Source organism: Sebastes umbrosus, chromosome 14 (assembly GCF_015220745.1).
Source record: "Sebastes umbrosus isolate fSebUmb1 chromosome 14, fSebUmb1.pri, whole genome shotgun sequence".
Classification (NCBI taxonomy): Eukaryota; Metazoa; Chordata; class Actinopteri; order Perciformes; family Sebastidae; genus Sebastes; species Sebastes umbrosus.
Window position 1 is genome coordinate 18586121 of NC_051282.1, and position 27267 is coordinate 18613387.

General features: G+C 41.4%; 1 protein-coding gene across 1 annotated transcript; it reads left to right on the forward strand.

The window, feature by feature from the left end:
- The first annotated feature begins 6590 nt into the window (after positions 1–6590).
- Positions 6591–26189, forward strand: usp31 (ubiquitin specific peptidase 31). The gene is made up of 16 exons (XM_037792727.1): positions 6591–7838; positions 9091–9225; positions 9626–9720; positions 9807–9899; positions 10454–10589; positions 10965–11112; positions 11209–11389; positions 11596–11707; positions 11933–12027; positions 12872–12949; positions 14319–14448; positions 14858–14977; positions 16029–16254; positions 16356–16514; positions 16799–16951; positions 19193–26189. The coding sequence occupies exons 1-16, from the start codon at positions 7308–7310 to the stop codon at positions 20683–20685; spliced, it is 3885 nt and encodes a 1294-aa protein (XP_037648655.1). The 5' UTR covers positions 6591–7307; the 3' UTR covers positions 20686–26189.
- The last annotated feature ends 1078 nt before the right edge of the window (positions 26190–27267 follow it).

Below are 27267 nucleotides of genomic sequence, written 5' to 3' on the forward strand. Positions count from 1 at the left end.
AATTCACAATAGGCCTTATCCATAAATCATGAGAAGAGTGAATTTACAAGAAGCAGAAGAAGAAGAAGAAGAAGAGGATATACTTTGTTGATCCCCGAGGGGAAATTCAATTTTTTCACTCTGTTGTTATTTTTACACACACACACACACACACACACACACACACAGGCCCGGAATACATACACAGATGCACAAACAGGACCTACAAGTGCATTAATGGAGAGATGTCAGAGCGAGGGGGCTGCCCATGGACGATGCTCAAGGGCACCTCGGCAGTGCCCTGGCACCTCTCCGGCTACCAGTCCACATGCGGGGACTTGAACTGTCAAACTCTGGTTCTCAAGCCAAGTGCCTACAGGCTGAACTACTGCCGCTCCAAATTTGTCCGTAAAGAAACGTCCCTGACCATTTTTACTGCCATTTCCACATCACTATATTTTATCTTGAATAGGTAAACCAGCCATTTCAAAGAGATATACTTTTGATAAATCATCAGAATTGTGGGGATATATTAGCAGAAATGGAATATAATATTCATAACTATGTTTTCGGCAGTAAGTCGGACTCGTTTCCGGTGGAGGTTGGCCTCCGCCAGGGCTGCGCTTTGTCACCAATCCTGTTCGTGATATTCATGGACAGGATATCGAGGCGTAGTCGGGTGGAGGAGGGTTTGCAGATCGGTGTGCTGAGGATCTCATCGCTGCTTTTTGCAGATGATGTGGTCCTGTTGGCATCATCGGTCTGCGACCTCCAGCACTCACTGGATCGGTTCGCAGCCGAGTGTGACACAGTCGGGATGAGAATCAGCACCTCTAAATCTGAGGCCATGGTTCTCAGCAGGAAACCGATGGATTGCCTACTCCGGGTAGGGAATGAGTCCTTACCCCAAGTGAAGGAGTTTAAGTATCTCGGGGTCTTGTTCGCGAGTGAGGGGACGATGGAACGTGAGATTGGTCGGAGAATCGGAGCAGCAGGGGCGGTATTGCATTCGCTTTACCGCACCGTTGTGACGAAAAGAGAGCTGAGTCGGAAGGCAAAGCTCTCGATCTACCGGTCAATCTTCGTTCCTACTCTCACCTATGGTCATGAGGGTTGGGTCATGACCGAAAGAACGAGGTCGCGGGTGCAGGCGGCCGAAATGGGTTTCCTCAGGAGGGTGGCTGGCGTCTCCCTTAGAGATAGGGTAAGAAGCTCAGTCATCCGTGAGGGACTCGGAGTAGAGTCCTTGCTCCTTTGCATCGAAAGGAGCCAGTTGAGGTGGTTCGGGCATCTAGCACGGATGCCTCCTGGGCGCCTCCCTTGGGAGGTGTTCCAGGCACGACCAGCTGGGAGGAGACCACGGGGAAGACCCAGGACTAGGTGGAGAGATTATATCTCTACTCTGGCCTGGGAACGCCTCGGGATCCCCCAGTCAGAGCTGGTTAATGTGGCCCGGGAAAGGGAAGTTTGGGGTCCCCTGCTGGAGCTGTTGCCCCCGCGACCCGATCCCGGATAAGCGGTTGAAGATGGATGGATGGATGGATGTTTTCATTAGTGTATAATCAACTGAAACTAAGAATTGTTGTGTTTTTATCAGCTTAGATTGAGCCCTTCATATCTACACAGGGAATGGGTCCTCTTCACGAAGCCGCCGTGTTTCTACAGCAGCCCAGAACAGACAAATTTCCCATTTTTACTTTACCTGAAGGCCACCGTAGTTCTCCGACACGCTTGTGAAACTGTGGTAACGTGAGCCATAGAGAGCAAAATCGTGGTACCGCCAGCCGCCGTCTGACTTCCGTTGCTCTTAAAGTAGTGTTACTATGGTAAGGATGTCCTCTGAGCGAGGCGTACGGTGTTACCACGGTTTTGCACTCGGCGGCTCACATTACCACAGTCTTGGAAAGGGAGGAGTGAGCGGAGGGGTACTCAGTTGGTTGCAATCTGCAACCACGGCACTAGATATCACCAAATCCTACACACTGTCCCTTTAAATACTTTATAAAGGAGACCAAATAAATGCATTTAGGTGGAGTTAACAGGCTCTTGTTTTTCTCCTCTAATCAGTCAAAGAAACAGAATGTACGCTGGTCTTTCATATTGAATTCAATGTTATAAGTAGGCTACAATTATCAGAACAAAATGGACATTCAGGCTCCCTCGTGTGGCTCAAAGGTGTACTGCAGATATAAATGACAATGGAAGAAATTGAATAGAAAACATTCTGCAAAATATTTGGTGACCCTAATAAAATCTCCTGCAACCCACCTGCGGGTCGAGACCCCGTCTTAGTATATAATGTTTAAAACCAGTGCAGAGAAGAGAGGTGTATTGTAGATGCTTTGTAATATTGTGTTGACCGACTTGGTTTGAATTGACAAAAGAAGGGTTGAACATTGGTCAGATAACCGTGGTCCGACCCTGGTCACGGTGTGAAAGAGGTATAAGTGGAAGTGGCAGAGTGAGCATGAATGCTTCCCAACAGCATGTTCACCAGCATTTACCGCTCGGATTACAGATCAATACAGAGCAACTGCTGATCCTGCTGTTTGTATCAGAGCTCAGCCATAAGCTTGCAATTGTACAATTTGCACAATGAGTCAGCAACATGTTTCTATAGTGCTCCCACTCAGATTTGACCCACTTCGTTCAGTGATGAGCGGCATAAAGCTGTTTCCAAATCTTCCAAAGTAGCAGTACACGAGCAGAAAAGAGGAGAACAAGGTTTGAGATGCATGTACAGCCACCCAGTGGTGAGCAGTGTGTATGTACTGCACTCTCAGTGATTGGCACACACTATCAATATCTACGCTTTCACTAAGGTGGAGCACCAATTCACCCCAATGTGTTTTGGGGCTCACAAATTTACAGTCATTCATTAATCCAATTTTCTTTGACTTGTAATGACCTGTTTGCCAAAGACTGTTGGATCACTGCCACAGTGACACCAAACAGAGGTTCATCTCTACTCAAAACTGTGTGATAATCAGTGTTAGTGTTTACAGTATTCACTCCATCAGTGAGAACAAGCAGCTAATCGGCACAACACAAAGCAACTGTCACTCAAAAATCCCAATTTATTATCCGCAGAAAATGTGCTGTGTAGTTATTGACACGGTGAGCATAACAACAGCGCTTTGGTTTCACCGAACACACTCAGACTCTCTTCAATCGAGTTATCGCAAAGTGATGAAACTAACAATTTTACAACAGCAGCATATGATGTTGAAAATGGGCATATTTATTATGTTGTGTACCGCCTCTTCATCACAATTTGCCAAGAGGTTTTATTAACATGCACATCAGATTTTTGCCTCTACAATTACAGAAAGCAAAGCTCAATGGAACAGTTAGTTGTATTAGTTGATTGTATTAAGTACAAGCCCATCGTGACAACTCTTTCTTTTAGGATTATCATTTACTTTATCATTTGTTTTCTATTGCTGAATTCATACCATCTGTACTGTAATTACAGCATGGGAATGAAACATAAATTATTCACCCAATATTTGAACATACAGTGTCTATAGGATGCTCTACCTTAAGTAGATAATAAAAGACAAGTGCATTTGTATATTCATCATATTAGCTTCATTGGGCATCATTAAATCCTGCTTAAGATATTTATGGGTGTTTTTCCTCCTTTCTACCGTCTTTATCCATCTTCTCCACCCACTTAGACCTACATAAGAAGGCAAAGTTGTTATACTGTTTAAAGGATGATTCACATTGATTAAAATACTTACGCGTGTTAGCCTCCAACTGATTCTGCTCTCACACTCTCACATATTTAATCGTACATATCCTGCCATTAAGGCGACAATGTTCTGACTACTCTGAATTACACCTGCGATGTTGCAAAGACATGAACAAAGTGATAAAGCAATGCATTTAAACTTCATCACCATGTCACTCTAAGAAATACAAATACATACTGCACACACACATATCACCTTCTATAATAACTGTAAGCAGGTACTCAATATTTAGACTCATTGTGCCTCCCTCAGGCAGAAGAGTGAACTGACAAAGAGCATTAATTAAAACATAATTATTTCATACATTTCTATCTTGTTCTTAATGATTTGTGTTTGTTTTGACACATGAATGGACATCCTTGATTTAACCTCAGCTCTTTCATAAATTCCTCCTCCAGTCACGTCATGCAGAATGGGCTGGAAGAAAATTTACAAAAAGTGATGTCTACTTATCCTCCACACTTTCACTCAGTAGATTCAGCTGTAAAGTAAAAACACAAAAAGCTGACTCAGGGTAGATCACAGCTGCTTCTGTCACTATAGGTGCATTACCTCTCATGAAAAAACACTACTTCCAGCGCAGGGAAGCATGTTGGCCCATAAAGTGTAAATTATTAAATAGCTCTTTAATATGCACAAAGATTAAAAAATAATAATAACATGTGTTGTTCTTGAATGCCTCTACGGTAAACGGATAATCCAAAAACTTGATGAATTGAAATATTTAATATCAAAACATCCTTTTACAAACAGCCTCCGGGGCTGAAGCAGGAAGAGAAACGTTATCGTCTCCAACCGCAGCCGGAGGAAGACACCGGCAACCGGAGGAAGACACCGCCACCCGGTCGGAGTTGATAACGTAACACGCTGCGGAACACCGTCACTTCACAAGACACGGAAAACCTCTGTTGGTCTGGAGGAGCTGCAGCATTTATTTCTGCACAAACGTCCACTGTACATTCACTAGATATTCTCAGAGCTAAACTAACTCTTCTGCAGTGTGGAGTGTGCGCGCGTTCACGTGAGGTGGAGTAATAACGAGCGCGTTGTGTGAGTGAAGGCAAGCAGGCAGGCAGAGGAGCAGAGTACAGCAGAGACTCCGGCCCTGGAGACCAAAGCTACAGTCTCCCCCGCGTACTACGACCGTCGCCAACACTGTTTTGCAAGACGGGCTTCACTAGATATAACTTTGCTGTTTTGGTGCTTCCTTGTAGTTTGTGTTGGAGTCTGACGGTACGTGTCCACAGGGAGTCTGAACAGCGTAGCCACACGCGAGTGTGCATAAGCGAGCGTGCATATGCGAGCGCGCTTGGGAAACCGACCCGGTAGATTTACCTTTAAGCCTGCTTTATAATAAAAAAAACAACATGAAAATCTCACTTTTTTTTATATAATATGGGACCTTTAAAGGGACTATTTGTAACTTTGTACGCGCATAAATGTAGCGGGTCGTCACACATGCGCGTTCGCATATGTGCGCTCGCGTGTGTCTGGAGCCTCGTCTCCGCTGCATGCTCTCCTTCACTCAGAATGCGCGCGCGTCCTCGCTGTCTCGCTCCACCTCTAGACGTGAACGCGCGCTCACTACACACTGCAGAAGAGTTAGTAGCTCTGAGAATATCTAGTGAATGCACAGGGGACGTTTGTGCAGAAATAAATTCTGCAGTTCCTCCAGACCAACAGAGCTTTCCCGTGTCTTGTGAAGTGATGAAGCTCTTCAGAGAGTTATGTTACCCTCTCGTTATCGACCGGGTGCCGGTGTCTCCTCTGCTCTCTCCGGCTGCGGGCGGAGAGAGCAGAGGAGACTCGCTGCAGAGCCCCGCTGCATCAGCCTGCACTTAGGCAGGAAAAGCCAACACTAGGATCAGATCTAAATCATGTTCATGGAGAGACCTTCGTCTGGTCAGCTAACATTACTGCCAAGCAGCTGAAATATAGAGTGATATTGTGCTTTTAGCTGACGTGTGTCGCCTCACTGTTTTGAGCGATGCTCGTTCAGGTATATTTAGAGCGAGCAAGCGCGAGCCCGACGCTGACTTTCGTTGATTTCACGGCCACAGGTGTCGCTGTTAAAGCTGCAGTGCGTAGAAATCCGGAAAACGCAAAATCCTGCATCCCCTCGAGCTGCTCTCTCCTCTCTCTCCTCTCTCCGCTCTCCCCTCTCTGTCCGAAGCCCCTACCCCCACACGAGAACGGGCATATGCACGCGCTTCATACGTGCTCGCTACATCTGAGGAGGCTACCGCAGCGAGCTACACATTACCTTCTAACGACATCAACAGTTTGGACTGTCTTTTTGAAAGTCTGTCTTTCTTTTTTTGGGTTGTTTTGAGGTGTAGGCAGTTGCTGCCAATGCTGGAATAGCAAGCTTTCCAGTAGGTTGTTCCGCCATTGACCGAGGCTTTCACTATCTGCAGAGACCAGACGTGAACGCGCATCTCCTTTTGTGGAACAGCCAATAGGAACGCTCTCTCTGAAATGACCTGTGATTGGTCAAAGTCTGCCGTCACGGGCAAGATTTTCTAAAGCCTGTAAACAGAGCCATGAGGAGGTGCAGAGGTGTAGTTTTCTCTCAGATCACTTGAATTACAATATGCTGAAAGGTTATTATGGAATTTTTGCCAAATTATGCCAAAATATTGTTGCCTACTGCCACTTTAAGAAGCATTTCTGAAAGTTACAAATAGTCCCTTTAAAGTAATGCAGTCGTAAAAAATAGAATTGTATTTATTTAGCAATATTTATAATTGAATTATTTTCAACTGCTATCTAGTTTTATATTTGTAAACTACTAAAAAGAAGCAGTGTTAGAGTTAGTACCACCAGGCTGCTGCTCTCCCTCCAGTCCAGCAGGGGGCGGTAATGCAGCTGAGAAGCAGCTCAACCAACTGCCAACACAAACAACACGAAGAAGAAGCAGCAGAAGCAGCAGAAGAAGTGAAGGGTTGTGCTCTCTGGTAGCTTACAGCCTGAATGTGCCTCCAAATATGTGACTAATGTGAGCTCCATCTCATTCCGGACTCACTCTACTTCACCTAGCATCGCGGTGAAACCATGGCGGACTCTCAGCTGCTGTTGAACGAGGACATCTCGGCCGTGAAGAGGACTGTTTGTGTTTCTGCTGCTCTTGTTGTTATTGTAGCTAGCGCTAGCATTAGCTCATTAGCTCACTCTGCTGTCTCTCGCTCTCAGCAGAATAACAACCGAGGTTGACTCACTGCTGCAGGGGAAGTAAAACCACAACAACAAGGTAACTCTGGAGCAAGTTAGCAAGGTTGCAATAACACACAGCAATGTGCATGTTAGGCTTCTTTACTCAGTTGATCATTGGACAGTTTTTAAGGGAAGGTGCATGATATTTGACAAGTAAACATCAAAGTTGCAGCTGCATGCTTTAGTTTAGAAGAAGACCATCATGATATTGCTAGCTAAGGTCAGTTAAGGCAGCCAGCAGGCATTGCTGTGTGTTTTAATGAGATGGAGCAGCAGATAACAGCAGCAGCCAGCCAGTGAGATGGCTCTCCTTCTCCACAGCACATCTGTCTGAGTTGTGCAAAGAGAGGACAAATCATGTCTTGCAAAGCTGCAACCAAGGACAAGAAGTCTAGCTTCAGCAAGAAGCTGTTCAGACGAGGCTCTGTGCGATCTGTTGGTAGTTTCATGAGCAGAGTCCTGAGGACACTGACAGCTTTATCACACTTTGGATCTGAGGTGCAAGCAGAGGATGACAAAGATGATGGAGGGTTTTCCACTTTTAAACCTGGGAGCAAAGATGTGCCCATGGAGGATGGAGACCTCGCTGGGTTTCTGTCTGGAGAGAGAGTTCCTGGAGTGTCAGGGCTGAAAAACCACGGCAACACCTGCTTCATGAACGCCATCCTGCAGTGTCTCAGCAACACAGAGCTCTTTGCTGAGTACCTCGTTTTGGAGCACTACAAAGGCGAGGATGAGGAGCTGGATGAGGACAAACCAAAGACGAATGGCATGCTCCTGCAGAAGAAGGGTCCTCTGGCCAAAGGGGAGGTCACAGAGCAGCTGTCGGGACTTGTGCGGGCTTTGTGGACGTTTGAGTACACCCCGCAGCATAGCAGGGATTTTAAGGTAAATGGCATTATCAGTATGGATCCTGCTGGTGCACACAGTGGGGAAAAATGTACTTTGCAAATGCATGCTGAAAATGCCACAACACTGCTATTTATTTATTTATTTGCACATATATAAAACTGCACAAAATCCAGTCAATGAAAAAAACAAAACAAGAAATGTGTCAGATCTAAACTAAAAGATCTAAACTAACATAATTTTAAAAATACAACAAAAGTTAAACAACAACAAGTACACAAAATTTGCAGAAAAACCTAACCAAACAGTGGAAAACAATCCAATAAAATCAATGATATACATACAAAAACAGTACAGAAGAAAAGAAAATATATCTAAACATATTTATTTATTTATTTATTACTTATTTATTTATTTATTTGCATATATATATAACTGCAAAAAATCCAGTCAAAGAAAAAAAACCCAGAAATGTGTCAGGAGAGGTCAAAAAGCCACAGGCTTATACAAAGGGCCTCCTCCCAACCCCAGAAGAAAAAAAATAATAACAAAAAAGGAAGAAAGATCTAAACTAACATAATTTTAAAAATACAACAAAAGTTAAACAACAACAAGAAGTACACAAAATGTGCAGAAAAACCTAACCAAACAGTGGAAAACAATCCAATAAAAATAGTGAAATACATACAAAAAACAATACAGAAGAAAAGAAAATGTATCTAAACATATCAAAAGATAATTAGACATCATTAATTAAATGTGATGGTAATTTCCTTTTAAAATGTTCTAAGGATAACGAGCTCTTGATAACATGTATTTTGATATATATCACAATATCTGAGGGAGTACTGGCCATGTTTTGTTTTGTAAAAAGGCAGGTGAAGATGATTAACCTGTCTAGTATTATGTGAATGAATTTAAGAATTAGATTTAAAGAAGTTGCTAAACGATGACGTAGAGAAGAAGGCAAGAACATATATTTATATATAAACACACATATCTGATGAATATTTATGTCATAAACTGAAAGAATGTTCAGTTTCCTGAACAGTGGGACGGAGGCCTCCTTAGAGTTTGACAAAGTTGCCAATCTTACAAATCGTTTTTGTAACAAATAAAGTTTATGAAGATTGGAGCGGTACGTATTTGCCCAAACAATATTGCCATAAATCAAATAGGGATAAATCATGGAATAATACAAGGTTAATAAACAAGAAACATTTATGAAACTTCATGACCAACATATTTTAAAGTTCACTGAGGGATAAACAGTGCTGTTCTTTTTTTGCAGAATGCTGTGTCGAAAAATGCCACCCAGTTCAAAGGGAATTCTCAGCACGACGCTCAGGAGTTTCTGCTGTGGCTGCTGGACAGAGTACACGAAGACCTCAACACAGTCAACCCCAACATCAGGCCTGCTATAAAGGTGTGTTTAGAGGATTTGTGGGGGTTGTTATATGGGCATAGTGTGTCGTTTTTATTGAAAAGCAGTGATTGCCTGTTGGGCACATTCAGCCATACAGTCCTTGCAAATAGTTATTCCAGTTTTTATTGCAGGGCTATTTTTGCTACTTTGCATTATAACTCACAGGTGTTTAAATGACTCTGGTCACTGAGTGTATCTTTACAAATGAGCTGCATTCACAGTCCTGCTAAGCTAGACTTGCCTGGTCTGGTTTCCTCTTGATTCCCTGGAGCTAGCTGATAACAACAGAATATATGAAGGCTGTGTGGCTTTCACAATATCTTATGAAACCCTGACAGACTGGTATTATTTATGACTTATAAATCTGACTAATAAGTAGAACCTGTTTGTGTTTGTTCAGCCACCTATTGAAGAAGACGATCAGAGCTTACAGGGGCCGTCTCCTCCCCTCTCTGCTGGTTCGTTTGTACAAGAACTGTTTCAGGCTCAGTACAGGTAGGCTTCATGTCCAGTAAAACATCCAGTATGGCCACATTATCTCTCTTCTATATTAAAAGGATTGCATTTTTTTCCCATAACAGATCTTCTCTTACTTGCCCACATTGCCAAAAGCAGAGCAATACGTTTGATCCCTTCCTCTGCATCTCCTTACCGATCCCACTGCCACACACACGGTGAGTTACTCTCTTGAGCTGCGCTATAGCAGGAGGCGTGATCAGTTAACGGGGCTCAGTTGTCAGGTTTTTACATGTCCACGATGACTAGTTATTACTGGTTTATAAGGTTTATACGGTAATCCCCTTGTGTATAACTAAAGCAAACATTTACAGGTACAAAATCTTTTTATAAGGCTTTTAAAAAAAGTCGTTTGTTCGATCTGCTTACGATCTAAGCAAGCGCAATGTGTTTAAGTTCTTCAAAGCGAGGACCCCAGAGGACCCTGAAGCAAAAATCAGTATGTGTTGTTACAGAAGGAGGAATGTAACCTGGTGGGATAGGAGTGTGTAGGTGGGGGGGTTAAGGGTGCAGAAGGAGCAGAAAACAGGTGGGTGGTGGGAGGAGTGTGTACTTTCAAACCAAAAACAACAGTGTGTGCCAGAAAAATAAATCTCTGAGCAGGGGGAAATAAGATAACATCTTAACACTACGATACATATCAACCATGGCTTTAAAGCAGGAGAAACCCTGCTTGCTGAATGTTTATTGTGTGTGAATCGTTTTTTGACAGGCCCCTGTATGTGACGGTGGTCTACCAGGGGAAGTACTCTCACTGTATGAGGATCGGAGTCGCTGTTCCCCTCAACAGCACCGTCTATCGCCTCAGAGATGCTGTGTCACGTGAGACCAAGATCCCAATGGACCAGGTGCTATTCCTGTCTCTTATCAGTTCAGGGTCTCACACACAGTGAGACTATGTTACAGTCACACAATGTCAGCTCACTGTTTCGAAAGCCAGTTCTACCTCTGAACAACAGTTTGTCATAATAAGCCCAGGGTTTTTCATCAAGTGGACTCAATGTAAAGAGAGAGACATTTGTAAACACAGTTGTCCTTAGGGCTGCAAACAGCTCACTGCTAACATTAATTAAAGCTGGCAGGATGAAAATGCCACAAGAGTAAATGAGGGCTATAGCGGGGTAAGGAGTGATATTGTGATGACTATTATGTTTGCTATAACAGTTTAACACATTAAAGAAACTGGATACTAAATTTTGAAATGCACTCTTCTCTTCTTTCAGTTTGTTTTGACTGAAATGTACTACGATGGTTTCCATCGTTCATTCTGTGATGATGATGACGATCTTGAGATCATTCAAGAGAGCGATTCCATATTTGCCTTTGAGACACCAGAGACCTTCAAACTGGAAAACATACGCACAAAAAGAGGTAAATTATACTTCATATTTATGCAAATATTCAGCTTTTTCCACATTAAATTGATAGAAAGGGAATCTATTGAGACTTGTTTTATATGTTTCACAGGAAGTCTTCTGGCAAACCTGAATCATAACAACTTGAAGTATGGGACAGAAATCAGCAGGACTCCGTCTTTCATGCAGGGGGCCATGACTCCCTTAACTGCATCACCGAATAAAAACCTGGGACCAGAGAAAATTATCCTTCTGGTGTGTAACAGGGCGTGTACCGGCCACCAAGGAAAGAGGTACTGCAATCACAATATTCTATTGTTCTGTGATGCTAATTTTATCCTTGCATGCCCGTTTCTCATGTTCTTGTCAATAATAAAGATTGGGGTATTATTATTATAACACAATATCCAGTTGTTTTTTTTGGGCTATTGGTGTTGTTCAAAGCTCCCTGGGGAAATTGATAAAAGCTAACAAAGCTACGCACATGATGTTGTTTTAGGTTCGGTCTGCCTTTCGTACTGTACATGGAGCGCACTGTGACCTGGGATGCTCTACAGAAAGAGATCCTGGAGAAGATGCGTCATCTTTTGAGGCCGGGGGTCTACATTCAGGTAGGAAGAGGAACAAGCAGTTTGTCTGTACAGTAAATACGTTGATGCTACACACAGTAAGCTGGTTTTAAAAATTGTACGGATGGATTAAAAAAAAGCGTTTCAAATATGAGCCTCCAAAACGAAATGTGAAATCACTATTAGTGAGATTATTTATGGTCATCCCTGTTGTTTTTCTGATTCCACTTTGTTAATAGAAGTTCTAACAGTGGTGTCTCTGTATAGGTTGGACCTTTCAGTCTCCGGGTGGTTGGCGTTGTTGGTATCACCTACCTCCTTCCTCAAGATGAGAGACCACTGTGTCATCCAACTGTGGAAAGGTCAGTTCTGCTGTTTAATACAACATCTGTTTACTACTTAATCAGGGATAAAAAAATGTATATCATGGTCTTCTTACAAGGCAAATCTACACAGATTTTTACTTTTCTTTAAAAGTACTACTTTACTAGAATCCATTTGAATTTGCACATTGATATTGAATTAAATGTTTGGAAGATATTTTACTTGTTTCCATCTCGATCTTTATAACTCTTCCAAACAAACACGGTATATACATACTGTCTGTACAAAAAGGTAAAGACAGGCATGATCTTAGGTAATGGGGTGCAATCAATAATTATATACAGGTACATCTCGTTAATCTTCTCTTTGCACTCATTGCTCTCATAAAGCCTGCTTCGGTGACATGCCCTAACAGGATTTTGTTAAAATGCCAGTTTAGCATGTTTGGCTTATTACCTACATGAGGTGCCAACAACAAAACAAGTCACAACATTGTTGCTCAATAGAACCGCACGAATGAAAGTGAATCAAAGTCGTTTTGGGCATCAATGTGATCAATATTTTTTTTCATGACAACTACAATGTCTCTGAATATATTATTGTCGGTTTTGCAAACAATTCTATAACCGCAGAAATACAATTTTAACTTGTATCTGCTCTTTGAGAGTAACTAAATGTATTTATTTACCATATTGATTGACCCATCCTCTAAAGAAATTTCTTTCACACTGACCCCCATTTTTAAATTGTATGTATTTGCATGTGGATTATGTGGCACACGACTTTGCCCAGGAAAAGCTTTTCACACCAGCCTACAGTGACATAAATGAAGGCGTTTATAAATGTCACCTGCCTGAATTACTTCATTTGTTTCCACTACAGAGCATACAAGTCGTGTGGACAAGGGGGGCCACCACATGTGAAGATTGTGGTGGAGTGGGACAAAGAGACCAAGGACTAGTGAGTGAAACAGAGTTCTGTGGTTTATTTCTTTATCTACAGTATGTTTGGTCTGTACGGAATGAAAAGGGAGCCGGTGTTGTTTGCTGTAATATTCATTGGAAACAATATATTAGATTTCAAAAAGCTCAACTTTTTATATAGATGTTCATTTAAAAGAATGGGTTAATTTTAATAACTTGCTTTGTAGACATCGAATGTGTAATCAACTGTAATTTTATTGAAGGCCGTCCATTACCGGGGCAGACGAACAAGTTTGTCCGTGTAAGCGATTATGTAGACAGCTCAATTGAGATGACAGAATCAGTTTTAATATTGAGTAATAAAAAACAATAGGCCTGGATCTTGCAGCGATACGTGTCAGCCGTGACAGAGAGGAGATGTTACTTAGAAAAAAACAATCAACAGTATCATGCATTGAACCAAAGTGTGACCTGTTAAGTATTCGAAGGCCTTCAGTGCTCATCAGGTCATCTTATCCTCATACCTGCTTCTCCACATAAAGTGACTGTTCATTGACTTAGAAGGCAACGACTTGTCACAGTCACAAACAATAAGCTTGCACACGCATCACTGCACCTTCATGTGTCACTTTCAGTTAAGAACACAGCTTTGCAGATTAAGGGGGAGGCAAAATCTCAATAGAATTGATGGTGACAGTCAGTGCATTGTGCAGGATTTAAGCTTAAACTAAACAAGGGCTATTTGACAGTTGAGCCCTTGAATGTAGGTGCTTCTGCTAGTCATCACATTATTTGCTTTTGAAAAATAAACTTGTTTAATCGACTTACACATGTGCTTAATTTGAAACGGTTGTGGTTTTAAAACCACAAATAAGAGAAGTCAGAATCTGAAGTTTCTGCCCACACAATCAACGACACGCCCGCTCTTATTTCCTCACTTAAGCTAATTACTATATGTGGTTAACACACACACAGACACACCCTTTACTGGTCAAATGGAAGTCACATCTTGATCAGAAGCCATGTGTAGTTCATCAACTTTCTAGGTTGGCATGACAGCAACAGTCTTTGGTAAACATGGGAGGAAAATCCCCGCAAGACATTGATTTAATATACTCAAACCTGTAGTTAATGTTTGTGCAGGTATTGTTTGTGAAGCTGCTCTCAGCCCCTGGGCAAGATCCAATACATTAGAAGAACTTGCATTACTAAACAATTTAGGTGTATGATCTTCATAAGTAGATTATCAAAAGACAAACTGGATAACTGTGATGTGCTAAACAATTACTAATCAACAGTCTTGAAATATTTAAGGACTTTACTGATTTAGGAAGCAGTTTGACCAAAACCTCATGGCAGATCTTATGATCATCGCATGACTTGAAGTTTGCTTCATGTCCCCACAGTCTGTTTGGACACACTGAGGAGGAGTACATTCCTGATGCTGAGAGTGTGTATCTGCACCGGGAACAACATCATCAGCCGCAGGCCTGCACCCTCGCTCAGTGCTTCCAGCTCTACACTAAGGAGGAGCAGGTAACACTTTGCATCGCACACACACCCTGCGAACGCACAATTCCACTCAGTCGAGTACCGCACAGTCAGTAGTTTGACATTAGAAAATTAATCTTAGCACATGTCAGTGGTAAGTTTAAAGTACAGCCTCACATTTGTCTCCTCCCCATCGGTTTATCATTCTTCTGCTAAAGTTCTAAAAGCCTTTCACTCTGTGGTTCTACTGTGTATTTGACTCCTAATGCTATGTTTGGAATATACTGAGCACAGGCCTACATATACAGTGTGGTTTGACTTGCCTGCGAGTGCCCTGGAGGAGAATAGAGGGGAAACAAGAGGAAAGCTCGGGCCCGTATCCCGTGTGAGGCCTGTTTTATAAGCAGTGTGGTTGGAGCTGGTCCTTGACGGCTGTTTTGTCTGTGTGTTTCAGTTGGCCCCGGACGATGCCTGGCGCTGTCCCCACTGCAAGCAGCTGCAGCAGGGCCGCATTAAGCTCAGCCTGTGGACGCTGCCGGATGTGCTCATACTGCATCTCAAGAGGTTCAGACAGGTATTTCAGCTCAACCAAAACACTGTTCAAATAGAAACCAGAAATGTGGAACTAGATCTACTTTATTAGATCAAGAATTACTCGTTTTTATTTTGCATAAAGTTATTGCTTTTCTTTATCTGTGTTTGTGTTGGACTTGTTCGGGATAGGCACTTGGGGTTAAGGGCTCGGTATCAAACCTCAATACTTTTTGGCGCTGACGAAATGTGTCTACTCGGCAGCACTGATTATATATCGAATAAAGCCGGCATCAAATATCTGGTCAAATTTGTAGTCTTGTTTACTTATTTTTGGATCAGATAGTTCCTGATTTAAATTATTCATCCATTAATTCAACCTATATTTATACTTGAGACATCATTGAGGGGTGACACTCATTTACAATGACATCAGGTCAATTACAAAACAAAGAAAAGGAAAACAGAAGATTTGATAGATACATTTGGATAATTAAGAATTCAATCATTTGTCCCTTTTAAACATCTATATTTTGGCAACGTTCTTGTATGGATGCTCGTGTTATACAACAATGAACATTTAAGATCTCTGGCTTCATTTCTTTATATTTAAATGGCGGGGGATAGAGGGTTATGACCTGCAACAAAGGTCTGACGGGCTGGGATCAAACCCGGGACATTGCAGTTATATGGCAGGCACACTCTGCTACCAAGGCGCTCCAGAAAAATCATTTTCATATTGATACTGGAACTCCGATATCAAGTCGGCACCAATATTGAAACATTTTAAACGACACCCAGCCTCACAAGAGATTTCATTTTATTTTCTGAAGCATGCATACTTTGTAGGTTTGACGAAATGGATCTTAAACGTAAGGAAAGAGCTGGCTGGCGCTCCAAACAAACAATCAATCAAGCTGTTAAAAGTCCTTGGTACACAGCTACTGTGTACTTTTCATGCAACCCCAAATAAACTGAGACTTCATGAAAACGGATAACCCATCACCCCACCACAAGTGCTCTAGGCTGCACCGAGTCGGTAGGCTGAAGTCGTTCCCTAAATGCTGATGTGTTAATCTTGGCCTCTGTTTCAGGAGGGGGACCGCAGGGTGAAGATGCAGAACATGGTGAGGTTCCCGCTGATGGGCATGGACATGGCCCCTCATGTGGTTAAGAGAAGCCAGAGCAGCTGGAGTTTACCTTCTCATTGGTCGCCATGGAGACGCCCTTATGGCCTGGGAAGAAACCCCGATGACTACCTGTATGACCTGTATGCCGTGTGCAACCACCATGGGAACATGCATGGAGGCCACTACACAGGTAACACTAGAAACACTTGTTCCGTGGAAGAATTAAGCTGTATAGTAATGTTGTTCATCATCCATTTTGACCCGTTTGTCCCTTTTGCTTTGCACTCACAGCGTACTGTAAGAACTCCATCGATGGTCAGTGGTACTGCTTTGATGACAGTGAGGTTTCACCGGTAGCGGACGATGACGTGTGTCAGCAGACGGCCTACATACTGTTCTACCAGCGGAGGACTGTTATTCCTTCCTGGTCGGCCAACAGCTCTGTTGCTGGTCAGTATTTACATTTCCAGTCATATTGTGTTGAAGTCAATGTGTAGTTTATGAACATAGCCACAAACATATACCACACTACCATGGTGACAGAGGGTTTAAAGTTATAAACTGGAGAGAAACTAACAAACAACCAATGTAAACAGCTTAATGAGAGTGAAGCCGTACCTCGGATTAGGATTTTAATGTGCATGTACCTTCCACACATGTCAGCCTAGATAAAATGCCTCACCGTGGCTCTGAACCTTTCACAGAAACTAGAGTTTTTATTGTCTTTTTCGCAGGTTCAACCAGTTCATCCCTGTGTGACCACTGGATCAACAGGTTACCTGGCAGCAGGCCTGCTAGCTTGGCCTCCGGAGCCTCATCCAGACGCACCTCTCTGGCATCACTGGCCGAGTCAGTAGAGTTTCCGGTAGAGCGAAATGAAGATGATGGTGAGATGATGCTTATATTTGTTTTCATATATTTGATTTTGCAGGTGTCTGATTATAATTATTTATTTCATTACACACACATGACTTGCTGCCGTCTTATGACTCATATTTTAAACTTCATAATTCTAACAGAAGCACAAAGGACAGAGTTAGCTTTTGATTTTGATCATTATAAAAGCAGAACCTTGTCCACCCACCAGATGAGACTGGACTTTAACATTCAGAAGACTAAAACAACATGTGGCAAAACTTCCGTTATAGACCAAAAAAGACGAAAGAAAACGAGTTTGCTTTCTTTGAGTGTTCCACCTTTTAAAATGAGCAATACAAACCTTTGTACGAAGTGCAATGCTCTTTCCACTGACAATATTTCTGTTGGAATCAAAAGTTACCACCAAGGTTTCCCAGAGTTCTTTATAGTCAGGAACTCTCCCACCTGAACGTACAAATCCCAACTCCAAAATCCCATTATTATTATTGTTTAAAGAGGGAGAGTATCGCAGGAGCAAGGCAGAAAGTGACTCGACATGCGTCACATGTGACTGGGCCGAGCCAGACAACATGCCTGACGGAGCTCTGTACTGTGGGAAACCTCACATACCGAGTGAATCCAAAATGAGACAGACGTTGGTTTGGGCTGCCGTTTGTGGTTAATGTAAGTGTAGGCTCTGTTTAACCCTCCTGAATACAGGCTCAGCAAAGAAATGTTGGCCAGGCAAACAGGTATTTAACTACAACTTTCACAGATCCTACTATGGATAATGCTTCCAGATTATGTAATGTATTTAGGTATACAACCAGGGTTTTTTATTACTTGTATGTTTTGGTGCCTAAACATTGAATTGTGGCATCAATATTTAACATAAGTTATTATTTTATTAGTTGTAGTTATTGTGGTGGCGCTGATTCCCCAGATTTCAGCTGATCGGAAGAAGCCTGACAACAAGGTCCCAACCACATAATACAGAAATATTTACTTGGAGAAACAAATCTCACAAGCGCCTCCACAATGAAAAAAATGCATCTTTGATAATAAACAAATGTCTCTTTCATAATAGGGTAATGTGTATAAAAAGGGGGTTTCATTGAAAAATAAACCAATAAACAAAATAAAGTCTGTGGGCATTAGGTTATTGATAGGCAAGCACAAAGTCTTGCATGAATAGCACTAAGGTCTGCTTTGATGCAGGTAACTTAGTGGAAAGGTGTTCTTTAATATTCACTCCAGCAAAGTTTTTAAAATCACCCTCAATAAGAAAGGTTAAGACAGCAAAGAAATTCAATAGGGCTTAAAGACCAGAGCTTCTGGCTGAAATGAGGTCTGCATTTAGTAGAGGAAGGATCAGAATGGCCTGGGTGTGCAGATCCTCACCTCTCTTTAGCCCTAAAGAAAGGGTGTCGTCACAACCTGATTGGCCGAGAGGAAAAATGCACCAAGCTGCTCTCAGTAGTTAATTAGGAGTCAGTCCCCCACACTTGCACAACAGCTGATCTGAATCACCTCCAATCAACTCAGGGGAACTGACATTCAGCTAAAATAAATGACAGCAAGAACCAAAGAATGAGGGACTGCTACATCATTATTTACTCATTTATTACATTTAATTACACGCTTAAGTTAGCTAAACCTATTCAAATATATTTTGGCACAAATGACAAAATGTAGTCGATAAATGTATTTTTTCTGCTCTTGTAGTCAGTGAGAGTACATGAACACCTTAGCAGAATGTAATTGTTGTTGTTGTAATTTGGATTAATTTAGGGTTGTTTCCAACAACACTTTAAAGCCCCGTCCACACGTACACGGGTATTTTTGTAAACGTAGCTTTTTTAGCATTTTGGCCTTTCGTCCACACCCAAACGGCGGTTTAGGTCTCTGAAAACAAAGCTTTTGTAAAACTCCGGCCGGGGTGGAGATTTTCAGAAACTCCGTTTTCAGTGTTGATGTGTGCTATTTATCCAATGCAACACTCCCACGACACCGACCCCGTCGCCGGTGTGTGTGTGTTTGTGTGTTTGTGTGTTTGTGTGTTTGTGTGTCCCAACCTGCCCACTGACCTTGACAGCGCCTCAATTGTGTTTTTTGTTTTCGCCCGGACAGAGCTTGTATAGTCGAGATTGAACTCAGGTGGAAAAACACCGTTTACAAAAATACCCATGTATGTGTGTACTAGGCCTAAGTCCAGTTGAGTGTCTTTAACAAAAAATACATTTCTTTTTCAAATGTTTCCTTGTTTTCAGGAGGATTCTCTGTCCGCCCTTTCGTGAGGAGCATTCAGCGTCAGAGCTTGTCCTCCAGGTCGTCCATCGCGAGCCCTTTAGCCTTCAGCGACAGTGGGATAAAGCCTTCCTGGTCTCTCTCTGCGAAGCTGAGCATGAGATCCAACTCGCCCTCGCGTTTCTCCCTCGACTCTCGGTGTTCTCCTCCTCTAGAGAGGATAGGAGAGGCCTGCGATGACAAAGTCTCCACGTCCTGTTTTGGCAGCTACAGTAGACACGAACGCTACTTTGGCAACAGGACTCCCCCGTCTATGATGGAGAGCAACTTCAGTGAGCAGGACAACAACAAGAGGTTCATGGACATGATGTACTGCAGGGCTCCCACTCCAGTGGAAAAGAAGAGCGGCAAGAACGAGGCGACTGAAAACAACAACCAGATCACAGCTATAGACCAAAACAGTCTACCCGCCCAAGCTACTCCCTCCAAAGAACAGAAACGCAAGAGCAGTATCGGGGGATTTGGCTCAAAGGCAGAAAGCACGGGCTCCGCAAAGAGTTCCAGCAAAGCGGAGCAAGAGAAAACCTCCAAAAAGCGTCTGTGCTCAACCCATAAGATCTGCACTGCTGAGACGTCTTCCAGTACACCTGTGAAAGGTAAAAAAGCAAGCAATACTAAAGAGAAGAGTGTAAATGCCAAGAAGAGCACCTCTACACCCAGCGGAACTCCCTCCAAAACAAAGGAGGTAGCTCAACCTCTAGATGCAACGCCACAGCGCAAGCCATTCGTCCGCTCCACACCTCAGTCCTCAGCTTCTCCCTCTCCAACCGCGAAGAAGAATACCAGCGTCGCTGAGAAAAGCTCCGCGAGCAGTCGGAAAAGGCTGGTGGAAAGGAGCTACAGCAGAGATTCTATGCACACTAGTCCGCTGGTCGACAGTCTCCGAAGCAGCTTGGCATCCCGCTCCTCGCTGTCTAAGAGCGGGGAAAGCAACCGGCCCGAGAGGAGATCTGTCAGGAGCTCCAGCAGCAGCTCTTCTGTCACCAGCCTGCGCTCGCCCAGCGTGTCCACCAGAGACCTGCAGCGCGGCAGCAAATCTGAGGAAAAAGGCTTGTCTTTCTTCAAGAACGCCCTCCGACAAAGGGAAAGCCGCCGGTCGGCTGATTTAGGGAAAAGCACCCTGCTTGCCAAAAAGGCCTCGGAGAGGACGTGCAAGCAGAACGGGCAAGCCAAGGACATCGGTGGTGATACCGGAAAGACAGGAGACGCTGTGTCCTCACAGACGTCCATAGAGCCTAACGGAGGGGAGTCAAAGTCAGAGACAAAGGAGTCTTCCAAGCCCCCCAGCTCTCTCAGTCGCACTCTGTTGAACGTTGGCAAGTCCAAGTCTTCCACTTCTGAAGTAAGTCTCAAGTCTCCCTCTAAAGGGAAGAAGCCTCTCGAAAGGATGGCATCTTCCCGAAAGCTGTCGTCAAGCATGCAATCTCCCGCACGTACAACAAAGAGGCCTCAATGATAAACCCATAGTAGTAACATTGAACTTACATAATGCAGCTATTTTCTTTGTGCCTAAGTTTCAGTGAGCAGCAGATGCATTTGTAAGGAGACCCATTTGTTGATGTTATGCTTTTACATCAGATACATAACGCTGGCTTTGAGGTTTTCAATATTGGCAGCCAGCTTATTTAGCTGTACTGGATAAGAAGTACTGTACATCATCTGCATATTTTGGGTGCCAAACAGTTGCTTGGTATGCTGCCAGTTCTAGTTGGTAAAGCTGTGTGTATTGTTACCAATTACACCTTTTGAGCATTAGGTAGGGTTTTTGATGCGAGTGAGACAATCGCTTAGATGTTTTTCTGGCATGGAGGGTACTTTGGTATGCCATATGTGCGTTCAGCTGTACAGCACAACCTGTTAGATTTTGTGCGTGCTGCTGGAGGCTTATATGACAGCTGACAGAAATTCCCTGTTGGAATCCTGAAATCCAATTATCTTCCCTTCAGACAAGAGGCTTGTTATATTGAAACACTTCAAACATTAAAGTTTAGTTCGCTTTGCAAAATATCCTGCTGACGCAACCAGGATTTAAAAAATGCAGCAGCTCATGCATTTAAAGAAATTAATGGGGTAAGAAGCGTTTTCACCTTCTATGCACCAACAATGCATAATTTGTCTTTTCTTTCGGATTAAGGTGGAATTAGGGTGGAATTAAGCTGCCGTTCTATAAGCATTTAAAGCTCAATATTAGTGCGAACAGGAGCGTAACATCACAAATAGTCTCCGGACAAATACTGAAACTGAATTTGACGCTCAGACATACGCACACACAAGAGTTTCATTCCCAAATAATAGTGGCTTAGCTTTCAGAGTAGCTCTCATTGATTTGTTTTTTAAGCTGATCAAATTGACCATTGATGAGTAAAAACCTGCAATCTGTTTTTTCCAAACACTTTCTCCATACACCTCATGCATCGGTTCATAGGTAAGACGTTAGCTGAGTGTCAAAGAGATGAAAAGACTATAAGAGATGATAAACTTCCCGATTATGTACATTAAAATAATAGACATACAGAGGTGATGGCAGGACCTGGACCAAAAGATGAAAAGGAATTAGAATCTGTACACACATTGAGACAAATTGTCCAATATTTTAAAGCTTTATTTTTGTTTAATACTAGTACTTTTTCGATAGAAATTTATTTTATCAAATACTTATTGAAGTTTTTTCTCAAAAGGGATGGTGTGTTTTGGAATGAAACCCTTTAAAATCTCACACACACACACACACATATATATATATATGTGTCTGTACAGATATTGACAAATTCTATAGTATATAACCCATTTTTTTTCATCTCCACGAGCAAGATGATAAATGATCTTAAGCGCCTTTCAATACTGTACATGGAAACAAATAATTGCCTTTGGCAACATAGTAGTCTACTACTGTATGCATCACTGAGTAGGAATGTTGTATTGTTCGCACTTTGTGTAGATAAGATAGGTTTCTTTTACCCAGAACAGTCGCATATATATATATATACATACATACACAACTAACTTAACAGTGTAATTATCTCATTTTTAATATGTCGTCATGATTTCAAGACATATCGTAAAGTATAGTGTCAACAGGCCTTTTTAAGACTTGAAAAAGGTCAAAATGGTTTATTCATCTCAATGTTCCCGGGGTCGTTTTTAAGGAATCCCCCCCGTTACTACACCTGGTGCTGTAACAGACCGACGCTCTTCTGGCGCTGATATTTCTCAAACGAGCATATTTTTTAAATGCCGATGTTCAGAACTGTGACCACACACTTCAGTGAGCCAGAAAACCTGTTGGCAGCATTTATCATAACCTGTGGTACCTCATTGGAGAAGAAGACAATGACTTTTTTTTTTTCTTCATCTGGCTGAAACAGAATATAATGAGCCATTTAATTAATCACAGAACTCCATTTATACTGTCTCTGAGCAGCAAATATGGATACGTAGGCTACCAGACACTGCACGGCGTATTTCTTTTGCAGTATAAATGACAGAGGCAGTTATGAATATTTAGCTGCAATATCATTGTACAATTACCCCAACATGCAATTGCAATATTCATACATTAGATACCAGCACAGTGTATGTTTTTAAAGAATGAATGTGGTTATACCATTAAAATCCAACCATTAGTAAGTATACTTTTAACATCATCTTTGACTTATAGATCTACAGCATTTCTCTCAACTGTTTCTCTGTAGCATCTACCAGGTTTACATTGGTTCTCAGATGGTTTCAGAGGAAATACCACTCCAATTTAAACATGCGATGTATGTTATTTAAATGGTCTGTGCATAGTTTGAGCAAATCAGCAGCCTTAATGTGCCTGGCTTTGGATGTGTGACATTGGTTTTTGGTCGGAGGTCACATCTCATGATATTGAAATTAGCTGTAAAGCAACAGTTATGCTGTTCATCAATGCACTTTTGGTAGATAAAACTGCTATATGATGACATTTTTAACCCAAATTCTACACATTATTATTTAAATGTGATCTAATTAAGCCATAGAGACACATGGCGTATATATAAATTATGTATAAATACAAAATGTGTTTACTCCCAGCTCTGACCAGCAGTCAGACCCAGTCTTCCAAAGGGGGGACTCTATTAATGTCCTATACCTACCATTATCAGTAATATAGCGGCTGCTGTGTTCAAACTGTCACGGACCGTAGAAATAACCTACCGCTGTTTTAAATGTGCTGGTATTCCTGTAGCTGCTCTTTTCTACTTAACGTTGTAATCTATCAGGAAACTTGTGCATGGCACTTTGGATCAAAGCAGGACAATTGTATGTCATTGTGGCTTTCACCGTCTTGTTTGCCTGTTTTTAAGTCTGTCATTAAGTTGTAGTGGCTAGTACGCATTTCAGAGCTGGATCGTGCCATCACTTTTACTTGTTTGTCCATTCCTCCACTCTCTAAATGAGACGTTTATTGGATTACATGTATAGCCAAACCCAGTGCATTAGGACTTTTGACATCTTTATGTCTTTATTTTTTGTTGTATTGTAAACAAGGATCAGTAGACAAACGTCGGTCAGGCTGTATAATATTTAAATAAGGGGCCAACCTAACTTTTTCTGATGCTAATGCCCGAATTAATTTTGTTTTTCAACTATCCTTCATTCATTCATCCATAACAACTGTGTTTATAGCCACCACATTGCCTAGATTACATGTAAGAATAGATATGGACATGATGGTTCATTCAGTTTAGCAACTTGGTGGAGTTGTACAGTCTAAATTATGTAGTATATGGCAAAATCCCATTTGTATTTGAATGTCAGCAGTATCACCTTGGTCCTGTGTTATGTCACAGGAACCTGCTGTCATTTAGTTACACACATGAAACTTTTTATCAGTCGCTTCCAATCATAAAAACTGCTTTTTAAATGTTTTTTTACGCCTAGTGGTAGAGCAATAATCATCCCATTCATCAGACAAGGGAAGCTGAGGTTTGAGTTACCAAAAAATGAAACATGGCTGACTTTTAAGTGCTCAAAGGGCCATTGAAGACCAGACAAGTACTGTACTCCATATGAGAAATACATATATCCAATTAATCCAAATACATACCTGTTGAAATAAGATGTCAAAAATCAATATAAAATGTAAGAGAAAATGAATCAACATCTTCACAGAATTGATTTTTCCTCGCTAGCTCTCTTCACCGCAGTTGTTGTCTGTGTTTTTTTTTTTTTTTTAATTTGTCGTCGATGTACAGAGTTGAGAATGATTTAAGGAATGCAGTATTGCATGAAAACGCTAATGCATGTCTTTCATTAACTATGCAAGAGTCTGCGGGCCGTGTACAGTAGAAAGCAGAGCATGGCTGATGTATTCCATTGCTTCATTTTGCACACCATTCCAATATTTAGAAATTGTAAATTACAGAATATTTCATCTGTACAGTTAAAAAAAAAAGGATTCAACTTTTAAAAGATCTATTTAACGCCGTGATTTCCTTTTAGCATTCTACCATGTAATGTTTTTTTATATTTTGTAATTCTGCTAATCTGTGCTCTCTGGGTGCTCCTACCAAACTGGTAGGTTACAGTCTTTTTGTTTCATATTTACTGTTGTACACCAGCAGAGACAACACTATGGATGCGATAATCTCTTATGTGATTACTAAATAGCCTCATGTATGTATGTATTGTGAAAAAGCCTTCCATTAATTCAGTGATAACAGTTTGTGAACCCCCTGTTGAAATGTTCTCCGCCGCATCAAAGATGTGGCCGGTTCTCTAATATAAAGGCAAATAAATAAATATATATATAGAGCTAAATGCAATAATGAAAGATAGTACATTTGTAGTTTTATATTACAGTATGTAATGAACAATGACATTAAAATGTAAATGTTCAGTTAATACTTTTTTGTAGTATTTATGCCACGTCAATCATTATTATTTTTGTATTCGAAAAACGGTTTATCAGCAAACAAAACGGACAACTTCCAAACATGCGTTAAAGCAGCACCACTATTTTGTTTCTCCTGATAACAGGTGACATGGGTATCACTCTATAGTTCTTAAAAATGCAAATAACAGAAGTTAATGAATCCTGTATTGAGTTATTGTTGTGATGTTTTGTTTCGTTAAGAGTCACACAACTTTTTTTTCAAGATGAAAGCATTAATTAATGTCATTATCTGCAACATGTTTGTGAAATTTTACCACTGAATCAAAGTTGCAATAACCACTGAAACGGAAATACCCAAACCCTTCAGGTTCTGCAGATGCTGTAGCAATACAGCTGTGTGTTGTCCCTAATATTAAAAGGACTCAAAATACATAACTTACATTGTGAGTTTGGGGTAAAATTGTTTTTGGACTTGCAGATAGATGAGTTTTTTCCCCCAGATGTAAACACTACAAACTCATAATACTGAAACTTTTCAGAAGCCTTAAGCGAAACAAATGGTAATATGGATAGTTTGTGTATTTTCTCTTTGGATGAAACCAAGGAGCTGTGTGATGAATGAATGTCATGAGTCTCATTTTAATGTTTTTTATCTAACAAAGAACACTACAGTGCTTAAATGCAGAGCACGCCTCCCCTTTGACCTTTTTTGTCTTTTACTTTTCAGTGTATCATTCATAAAGCATTTTGTAAAATACAGTGCATTTATTGAGATTTCACTTAATGCCGTTTTACTGTATTCCTTGTTGTACCAGGTTCATGAGGCTCTTTTTTAAAAATGTTCACATTAGGGCCTCTGTTCTATCATTTGCCTCTTAAATGTTTCCTTAAATTCTTTTTTTCTATTTTTTTAAGAGCTGTGTTTTGACATCCAATAGTTCATTAGACTGTGTCTTTTATGTTAATTTATTTCTCTTTTGTTATCATGTATGCACTTTTTTTTTTTATTTTTCCAAAAGGACAAATGTGTATATACTTTGTTGGTTTACCCATGCAAGTATAAAATTAAAAATCGGATTAAAAAAATGTTAAAAGTTCCAGTGTTGTCTTGTTATTTGTTAGTGTTAGTGTATTCCTTCCGACACTAGAGGGAGCTTTACTCTAACAGATTGTCCCTCAGCATGACTCTACTACACAACATGAAGCTCTTGGCATTTCACTGGCTTATAGAGACTCACTGATGCAGCATTAAAAAAAATAATTAAAGTGAAATGAACATTGAAGTTATTGTGTGTTACTGATCCCCAACTTGAGGTTGATTAATGTCAGGAAAAGCCTGTGGTCTCACCTTGAGCCAGTTATGAGTGAAACCACCTAACAGTGGGCTCAGTTCTCCGATCTGCAAGACCGTCCACAGTCTGTCTCCATAAAGTGTTTGTGTTCTCGCAGCTGTCAGAAGTTGTACTGTAGCAACATGAGACACATTTTTGAAGGTGTTTTTATTTTTAATGTGCTAAGACCCTTTCATCTCGTTCAGATCCAGTTGGGGTTGGACAAGCGAGCGTACGAGCACACACAAATCCACCGTCATTGTCTCGCTGCTGCAGAGACTGTGTATTATCTGAGACCTCAAGGCTGTGCAATACATGAGCGCCTCTAAAATTTCTGGGCAGGATTATTATTTCAAGCTTTTTCCCTGGCTGCAGAATACAGAGGGTGCTATAGGAGCTGGGATGTGCAGATGCAAGCATGTCTGAGCTCAGGGGCGTCCACTTGTCATTATACTTCAGCACCTACGGCTGCAAAGATTAGTAATAGTTTTAATAAGCAATCAGATCAGGCAGGACATAAAAAGTGACGAGGCACACAGCAGTGCCCACTGCGCTGTAAAAAGCACACTCATCATGGACTGTTTCCAGCTCCGAGCCACTATGATTCATCAACTGCTAATTCTTTAATAGATTCATTATGCTTTAAAATGTCAAAAAAGACAAGTGATCAGTGCCAGCACTTAATGTCTTTCAATTATTTATTTTGAAGCTGCAGCCAGCAATTTTTTTTTTGCAACCTATTACTTAAATGTTAATCAGCAGTGGTGGTAGAAGCACTCATATCATTTACCCTCATCTTTCCAACATAATCATAATAAACTACTGTAAGAAACAACCATCATAGCAA

Coding starts and splice junctions, on each gene's coding strand:
- usp31 (XM_037792727.1), top strand. CDS start 7,308: ATGTCTTGCAAAGCTGCAACCAAGGACAAGAAGTCTAGCTTCAGCAAG. Junction 9,721..9,806: donor CTGTTTCAGGCTCAGTACAG/GTAGGCTTCATG, acceptor TTCCCATAACAG/ATCTTCTCTTACTTGCCCAC. Junction 16,515..16,798: donor GGCCAACAGCTCTGTTGCTG/GTCAGTATTTAC, acceptor TCTTTTTCGCAG/GTTCAACCAGTTCATCCCTG.